This window comes from Arachis hypogaea, chromosome 1 (genome assembly GCF_003086295.3).
Source record: "Arachis hypogaea cultivar Tifrunner chromosome 1, arahy.Tifrunner.gnm2.J5K5, whole genome shotgun sequence".
Classification (NCBI taxonomy): Eukaryota; Viridiplantae; Streptophyta; class Magnoliopsida; order Fabales; family Fabaceae; genus Arachis; species Arachis hypogaea.
The window spans coordinates 18,560,238-18,570,272 of record NC_092036.1 but is presented as its reverse complement, the minus strand read 5'-3'; the positions used below and the strand labels follow the sequence as shown (position 1 = coordinate 18,570,272).

The 10,035-nt window shown below is 33.8% G+C and overlaps 1 protein-coding gene across 1 annotated transcript; it reads right to left on the bottom strand.

Annotated features, from left to right (window-relative positions):
- Window positions 1–3,507: 3,507 nt before the first annotated feature.
- Window positions 3,508–4,847, bottom strand: LOC140180498 (berberine bridge enzyme-like 21). Its single transcript, XM_072221714.1, has 2 exons — window positions 4,780–4,847; window positions 3,508–3,838 (listed from the first exon to the last, which is right to left on the bottom strand). The coding sequence occupies exons 1-2, from the start codon at window positions 4,845–4,847 to the stop codon at window positions 3,508–3,510; spliced, it is 399 nt and encodes a 132-aa protein (XP_072077815.1).
- Between the last annotated feature and the right edge of the window lie 5,188 nt (window positions 4,848–10,035).

The window sequence follows — 10,035 nt, the reverse complement described above, 5'->3', positions numbered from 1 at the left end:
AATTTAGGAGAATGTGTTTTCAAGCTGTTGTTCAAGTAAAGAGCATTTCCAAGTTATACAAGAACTCAATTAGAAAGAGGGACATACTTCCGTTCCACCCAATTTCATAAAATAAAGAGCGAAAACAATTCTTGAATTATAAATCAAAACATGAATTAAAAGACAAAAACAATAGAATCAATCTATACAAATAGGCAGAGCTCCTAACCTTAACAGTGGAGGTTTAGTTGCTCATAACTCAGAGAGAAAATAAGTATTCAGGTAAACTGTAAAATACGGAATGTAAATTGGAATAGAATCCCCTAATGGAATCCCAATATCTTTTATATCTAATCCTAATTAATTTAAAATCTAATTTTTAAAATTAAAATAATATCTTTTCCTATTTTAAAATCAAATTTGAATTTAAATCATAATTAATTATAGCAATCAGCAAGTCTTCAATTGATGAATGGGGACCACTTGCTTCACTGGATCCACGCCTAACTTGGCAAAGAGCTGCGTCTTACTTGAGTGCCAAAATGGGACCCAGAAATCGCCCCCAGCATTTTCTGCATTTTCTGCACGTGACGCATATCACGCGTACGCATCAGTCACGCGTACGCGTCAGTCACGCGTACGTGTTGATGGTCTTCTTCGCGTGTCACGCGTACACGTCAGGTACGCGCATGCGTCACTCCTTGCTAATCATCTTCTTTAATTCTTGTGCTCCTTCTATTTGTGCAAGCTTCCTCTCCATCAAATCCAGCCAAATGCTACCTAAAATAAACAAAATTGTACGAGACTCAAAATAGCATCCATAGTGGCTAAAAGATAATTAATTATTGATTAAACTCAACAATTTAAATACAAATTCACTAGAAAAAGATAAGAAAGATGCTCACACATCAAGGCCCCACCATGAATACTACAGACTCTCCTCCACGGAAGGCCACACGCCCCAATCCTCACCATTCCACTATTTTAAATTATATCTAAATGGTTGCATAGAGTGAAATATCACGTACCGCACAACCACAATGCCATACGTGAACATCTTCCTTTAATATATATAATTATTAGCCTCTATTGTATTAAATGACATGCTGGGCTTGTGAAAAACTATAGTGCTTATTTTTTGAAGGTCCCAGGTTCACCGCTAGTGCGCCATAGAGGCGCGTTGGAGACATTGACCCGTCGGGTCAACATGTCCGCTTTAATCCGAGTTGATCGGTTTAAGACGGGTCAGACTGGTTTAAAGCAGGTTTATTGCAGAGGCGATTAGGAACCTAATCTAGACCGATGCTATTCTAGTCATAAGACATTGTCCAAAACTAAACAAAATAAATAGCAAGTATCATCTGTCTTATTACGAGTGATAGTAGATTTCTTAACAATTTTGGAGTGAATTTTTTTTGGTAAAAAAATTCTATAAGGTACAATTCTACAATCTTTATTTCTCATGTGATGTAATATCCAACTCAATAAGACGTTTGTTTATATAGCGTGTCTACACAATAAAAATATAGTTCAAGGTCTTTTCTTATAAGCACACCGTCACAAAATGGACTTTTTATATAAGAGATTTATTTATTTACCTTTAATTCAATAAGTATGTCTTCAGAGTTCTTTCAAGATGCGTATGTGACAAGAATATACCCAAATTTTTTCTAGTACTTTGATTCCCATTCATGCAGTCCCTACAAATTTTAATTTTGATGTAAGAAATAACATTAAAGCAACTAAAATAGCATAGATTAAGTTAATACATATTATTCATTGTGTAACAAAAATTTTAATGGGAAGCATGAGGGAGCAAACCTGCATGTTAGATTTAGTCGCCGTTGCCAAATATTGGTTGAATCAAGAGCGTGCTAATATACTCTCCAACCAACACCTAATATTAACCTTATTAAACCATATGTCTCTAACAACAGAAATTTCATGCATGTTCCAATGAAGAGAATGGAGAGGCAAAAAGTCATGTCTTTAGCGAGTGTTGTACTTGTACAACATGATAAGAAGTCCTCTATTTTCATTTTTCCTATTAAACCATCAAACAACAACAACAATAACAATAACAACAACAACAACAATAACAACGATATTACTTCTTCATTGGAAAATAATTTTTTCTAATAATAAGTTATAAAAGAGTAAAACATACATTTATTTATAAAACCAATAAATCAACATATTTAAATTAAATACCAAAATCTAGATGATAATATAATAAGCAAACTGCTAATGTATCGGACACCATTTTTGTTAGTAATTAGAGAAAGATAATTCCTAAACTACATTGATTTTTTTTTCTATTTCTATTCTACCTCATCATTATTATCAAAAGCATCATTTGTGGGGTCTTCTATGTCATCATCATTTCTGTCAACTGTAAGTCTTCAATGTCACCTTCACCTGACATGTTCAACCCTGGTTATGGAGAAAAACCAACTTCAACTTCTTTATTGTCTTCTTCCATGTAATACAAGTCTCGTGATTTCACATGAACTACTACACTCCATTCTTTATCTACTTCATCATTCATGTAGTATACGAGATGAGCCTCTGGTACCAATATATATGGTTCGTCATCTTCTTGATTGCTGTTGTATATCAAACGAGAGAAATTAATATTAGTAAGTCCCAAACATTCTTGTTTGATGCCTCTACTAATAGTGATATCAGCCCAAATACACTTGAACAATATAACTGTGAACTAACAACTATGATTCAATTTAATGATGTCCGCTATTTTTTCATAATATGGAACACTACCAACAAGCACTTTAGAAGAGACATAAACTCCACTATTTTAGGTTTTTAACCCTTCTTCATTTACGATGATTCTGAACTTATCCCCATTAACGTTGTATGTCCCAAAACATCTTACTTGAAGTATGAAGCTGTATGAAAACCACTTAAATTCCTTCAATACTGAGTACTTTTCATTGGAACCTAACACCATATAACAAGCATCCTTGTATCATCAAAGGTAGATATATTGTAGTATATATTCTAAGTTGAAAATACAATTGGCATAACGTATATTCTATCAACCTCTTGCTTGAACTATTGAAAAAATTTCTTGTGCACAACACTGTCTATCTTAGATTACGACCGTGTTTGATCCCATAGCCTTCTCTTTATTTTTTTTCCTGAATATACTACATGAAATAACAGAAAATTAGTTCCAAATAATCAATGGGTCAAAAGAGGAGTTAATACTCAAAATAGCCCCTGAAATTTGACTCCCGACGCAATTTAGCCTTTAAACTTTTAATTGACTCAAATTGTACCCTAAAATTTTGACCCGTGCCTCAATTTGGCCCTTCCGACGTTTTCTGTCACCGGAAAGCTGACTTGGCAATTTTAAATGACATGTGGTACTATAATAGTTAGATGACAAGGCCAAAATTTTCAAGGCATCAATTTAACCCCTCATAATTTGAACATAAAACCTAGCGTGACCCCAATTCCCCGAAATCGTAGGAAGAGTTTTGCAGGAAGCTTTGGAGCAATAGTTTGCTACTTGGTGAAAATCCCAGAACCACCATCATCAAAATTCTTTGAAACCTTAAAGATGGTAACTGTTGATGGAACTTGGACAAGCTTGATCTTCCATGCTGCGATGACACCAAAGCTTAAACCTCCTCCACCTCTTATGGCCCAAAATAGATCTTTCCCCATTATTCTTTTGTTCAATATCGTCCCATTAATATTAATTATCTGTGCATCGATCAAATTATCAGCTGCTAGGCCATATTTCTTAAGGGTGGTGCCAAATCCACCTCCACTCAAGTGTCCTCCAACGCCATTTGTAGCGCAATTTCCAGCAGGGAAGCCATGAACCTTGCTTCTATTCGCAATTGCATAGTAGAGTTCTCCCAGAGTAGTACCTCATTGAACCCACGTTGTTTCCTCTTCCATGTTAATGTTACTTCATAACATGATATTTGGCTTTTTCATTTTAATAAATATTTAAAATATTTAATTCCTAAAATACGCATAATGAAAAAGAGATATCAAAATGCACATGTCTGTCACGAAAAAAAAATGCACATGTCCACTTTGTGAAAGGTTCTGCAAAATGGAATTGAACTCCAAATTATATGTAGCATAATGTCAAAAGCGAGTTGCAGAAATTTGCATTCTCCCTCTTCCATTTTGCAAGAGATCAAATTTTAGTTTTTTATGTGATTTTTAAATAATTCTTCGAAGATTTTTTTAAAACTTTAGAACAAATGTATAAATAGTATGTTAAATACAAAAATTATTTATCACTAATAAAAATAAAAGTTTATCTATTTTGTGTCTTAAGGAGACATGTTAAGTTTATAAATTAATAAATTTTTTATTAAAAATATGAAAAAATTTAAATTTTTCATGTATTTATTTTATATTTATTAAATGAAAATATTTAAAATTTTTTAATAATAATAAACTTATCATGTGTACTTAAGACACACATTAACTACTATGATTTTAGAGAATTAGGGTTGTGCTAGATTTTATGTTCAAATTGTGAGGGGTTAAATTGATGCCTTGCAAAATTTGGTCATGTCATCTAACCGTTTTAGTGCCACGTGTCATTTAAAATTGTCAAGTCATCTTTCCAGTGACGAAAAACGTCGGAAGGGCCAAATTGAGGCACGGGTCAAAATTTTAGGGTACAATTTGAGTCAATTAAAAGTTTAAGGGCTAAATTGCGTTGAGAGTCAAATTTCAGGGGCCATTTTGAGTATTATCTCGTCAAAAGAGTTATATTTGTGTTTTGAAAAATAATATAAGTATACTTACTTAATAATTCCTACATTAGGTCTAACATCACTAGGTTGATCATCAACTCGCACTAGTCGGTTAATCATAGTCTCGATATTATCAAGATATCTAGAATAGAAAATTAGAATTTTATCAGCTAAGTAGCCTTCTGCAATTGAGCCTTCAAATTGTGCCCTATTATGCATATACTACTTCAAACAACCGAGATACCTTTCATATAAATTAAAGGATACTCTTAATATACCTACTTATCATATTGCATGTCATAGAGGGGTTTATTTAAAAATTAACCTTTCTATTGGATACATCTATCGATATTTTACCGGACCACTAAGATTTACTTCATCAACGAGATGCACATAAGGTGAACCATGACGGTGAAAAAAGATCTGGACGATTATGATTTTCAAGGTCAACAAGTTGTAGAGGGTTTATAGCTTTCCTACAAAGTTCTCAACAAAAATTGATAAAAGATTTGTTGTTACAGTGGACAATGGCACAGTCAATGCATTTTTCAACAAAATTAGTAATAAATATTCTATTTAAATGTGGTAGTAGTGACTTTCCAACCAGGCAACTTATGCTATTGCAAGTCAATACAACGAGTAATATTATTAGAGTAACCATTTAAAAAGACTATGTTTTGTAGAGTTTTCATACATACATTTTTTTTATGAATTTGACATGGTAAATATGGCATAAGGATATTTGCACTATAAATCTTTTCGAACTTTAATATTATCTTTTGACTTTTGACTTTTCACTATCATTATATAGTGAACATTATATTATCACAAATATTTTTTTCGATACACATCACATCAATGTTATAACGCATTATATAGTGATCTTTTCAATGCGAGTATTACTGGTTATCACGCATTGCATCTTCTTTTCCTATCATAGTTGATATCTTCTCTTGCAAATAAAGAAAAAAAATTAATATTATAAATATAATAAATCAAATTAAATTTATACTATAAATTATTATGTAATAAATTACGTAAAAAATAATATAATGATTATAAACAATTAGACTATTTTTATGTACTCTTAAAAGTACTATTTGTGTTATTAGTTTTTGTTAAAATCTTAAGTGTGTTTATTATTTTAGTTAATTTTATTATTATGATTTATTATAAAACAAATATAAAAGACAAAGTATCCCATTATTTATATACATTAACAGAAAAAATACGTATCTAAAATAGTAATAACACATTTAAGTAACATGTTTTGCCAAATAATTTAGAAGTTTTCTTAATTTAAATTATTTAAAATTTATATTAGTTAAAATATTTTTTGTGTAATCCGTAGAATATTATTTATGTTGTTAATTTTTGTTAAAATCTTGAATATTTACTATTTTATTTAATTTTTGTTAAATCTTGAGTATTTATTATTTTAATTAATGTTGTGCTTATTATTTATTATGAAACAAACATAAGAACCAAAGTATTTCATTATTAACATACACGTAATGATAACAAATATGTACTCAAAATAATAAGATATTTACGCTAAAATTTAAAAATTTTCTTTACTTATTTAAATTATTTGGGATTGATCTTAGTTATACTATATAAATAGAGTATTATTTGTATTGTTGGTTTTTGTTAAAATATTAAGTAGTTATTATTTTTATTAATTTTATAAAATTATTTATTATAAAATAAATATAAGAACCAAAATATTTCAATATTTATATACATGTAAAGAGAATAAATATGTATCCAAAATAATAATAAGACATTTACTTAAAATGATATAAAAAAAATATTTGAAATATGTAACAAAAATAAAATTAAACAATATTTTTAAGTGATGTAGATGTTCACTCATCGTGTGCAAGAACATCTTGTGAAAATTAGTAAAGCTAATGTTAGAAAATATATAAATAAATAATAACTAAATAAAATGAAAGGTAATAAACAATCCTAGTTTATAACCTTAGAATTTTAATGGTTGAAAAAGAGAAGAATTATATACCTCTAATTGACGAATAGTTCATATTGAAGAGACTCACCTATAAATTTAGTTTTTTTTTAATTCATTTCAATCAAGTCATCCAGATAGAATAACATAATATTTCTTTGAGTAATTTTCTCCTATATATAGAGAGAGAAGTGTGTTCTCCTTTCGTCAAGAGAGATTGTTATTGTAATCTCATTGTGATAGAGAGAAGTTATAATTCTCAAAGAAAGTTATTCAATTGTTTCCATATTTTATACGAATTTCTAATTTTTCATCTCTATACTTTGCTGTGTCATTGACGATTGGATTTTTGGCGGTTTAGAATTTCTCAAATAAAATCTCGTCGAAGTATAGTTTCTAAACCAAGCAATAATCCAATCGTCAAAATGGCGCCGTTGCCGGGGAATTGCAATGGTGTTATGTTATTGGTTATTGTATATATGTGAATATTGTGAATAGCTTGATTTTTGTTTGGATTGCTTGCTAGTTAGGACTTTGTTTCATTATTTCTTAGTAGTTTTCATTTTTATTTTCTCTTTTCACTATGAATTCTCACCTTGGCTATGAGTGTGATTACAACTATGTTGTAGGTGATGAGAGTTACAATGAAGAGATGTATCAAGGATGGAACAATCAAAGGTGGGAGGAGCCATATGCATATGATCAATCTTCATGGCAACAACCTCCTCCACCAATGCACTATGAAGAAGAGCCATTCTATGATGCATACCAATCCAATGGCTATGGTGAATCTACTTGTGATTTTCAAGAACCACCACCATATGCCTATGATCCATACCCTCAACATAATTCTCAACCATACTCACAAGCCTCTTCCTACCAACCACCTTCATATGACCCTAATCCATATCTATCCTACCAACAACCATATGAGCAATATGAACCACACATAGAGCAACCACCACAACATCAACATTTTCAAGAGCTACCCCCTCCATATTATTACCAAGATGAACCACCTCCAATATACGAAAATTTTCAACCACAAGATGAATACTACTTTCCACCACAACCTCCCATGGAAGAATACTCATATCCATTGATCCAAGAGCCACATGATCCTAATCATATTATCCAAGAGGAACAAGAGTCAAGGGATCATCTCAAGGAAGCATTGGATCAATTTCAAGCAACCATGGAGTGTGTTGTGCAACAAGTGGAAAGAATGGAAAAACATTGAACCACCACAACTCTACCAAGAAGAACCACCTTCCTACTATGAACCCTTCCCCCAAATTGATGAACCCTTCCACCCATCCCAATCTCTAATGGATGAAACCCTTGGTGTTCTTGTTGAAGGGCAAGAAGAGATGAAAAGGGATGTGCAAAATTTCATGGCCGCCTTGGATGCGGTAACAAATCAACTAGCCTCTCAATGCTTGAACACTCAAGGAACTCCCATGGCTACATGTGGAGAATCAAATGAAGAACATAGCATGAAGGAGAGATTGGAAACTCCGGTGGGAAATGAGGGAAGTTGCTTTGTATTGGAACAATTAGAGGAAGCTTTAATTGTTGAAGACAAGGAAGAAGTGGTAAAAGACTTAGGAGATGCGGAGCCTCCATGGGAACATAGAGTTGAAGAAAACCCCTCCAAGATGATTGAAATTGATGCTAGGGAGGAAAGTGCACACCTTCCAAGGCATATTCCATACGAAGACTTGGATGGGATAGGGCAAGGATTGAGTTCCCTTGGTGATGAAGAGCAAGCATCAAGTCCTAGTGGTGGAGAATCCTTTGAACTTGAAGAACCTTCTCCCGGTGCATTTGAAAATGTTGTGGAGGTAAACTTCTTTCACCCTCCCAATTATAGTTTGATTAAGGGAAAAGGCTTAGATAGTATTAATGAACAAAGGATTGAATTAGAGAAATCTTGTGAAGAGGTGGAAGTCCTTAGAAATAGAAGGATGGAAGTGGAATACGCTTTGTCAAGATCGTTGGAAGCATCTTTGCCTAGGTTGTCATCTACTCCCTCACTTGAGTGGGTAAAATTCATTTCTATTAGCTTTATTGTCCCACTTGAGTATGGCTTGCTTGAAACGGATGGTCAACTTAGGATGCTTTGTGGAATGAAGCGTAAGCGAAAGATGTTTCGTGGTTGGCGTTGCAAATCAAGGCTCATTTTGGTTGATACTTCAAGAGTTGAATACAAAGGTGGGAATAGTGCTCAAATAGATGGGTCTAGGAGGATTGTTGGGAACTTCATAGAGAATTCACCCTACTCACCACCCGGTTGGACTAATAATGATGATCAACCTCAAGACGGGTGTGAAAACAAAGTGTGGGACCCTGGATCACAAAAAGAGGATCAACTTTGGGAGCCCCAAGCTTGTGAAGAACTCCGTCAACACTTGGCTCAATCCATGAGAAATCTTGGGGCACAATGGAGAACCAAGCATTGGTGGGAGTTCCAAGATGAGTACAAGCACAAGCCACCTTGAGAGAAGCTCCCCATAAGTCCAACTTAAGGACAATAAATAAAAGTGCTAGGTGGGAGACACCCCACCATGTTAAACTCTTTCCATACTCTTTTTGTTTTGTTAATAAGTGAATTGAGTTGCCATTGTAGGTAGATTCTCATTTTCATTTTTATCTTTTGTAAATATTGGTAGAATTAGTTTAATTTCTTGTTTTTATTGTTTTAGTATAGTATGATAAATAAGGTTTTAGGGTGTTTTGGTAGCTGTTTGGAGGTTTGGAATGCTTGGATTGGTGCAAGAACTTGAAAAAAAAAATTTTGAAAAACAGAACACCATCCACGCGTTCGCGCACATGACGCGGACGCACACCTGAGCATTTTCGACCATCCACGCGGACGCGCACTGTACGCGTACGCGTGGATGCAAAAAAAATTCAACCCCAGCCAAAAACCCGAGAGTTAGGCCTGGACTGTGCGAACATTGGGCCTAAGGCACAAGCCTATGCACGCGTGCGCGCACCTGGCGCGTACGCGCACATCATCTTAAATTCGCAATGCACGCGCACGCGCACTGTGCGCGCGCTCGTCGATTGCACGATCCACACTCCTGGTACTTCTACCCGAGAGTTGTGCCAGACTTGGGCCGACATTATGCCTCCGGCCTAACTCGATGCACGCGTGCGCGCACCTGGCGCGTACGCGCCCTTCAACCAATATGCACATCGACGCGTAAGCACGCATGACGCGCACGCGTCGGTAAAAAAAAAAGAGTTTTTTTTCTCCTCTTCCATTTTCTTTTGCTTATCACATTCGCATACTTCTACTCTTCCCATTTTCATTTCTCCTCCCCACACTTAAAC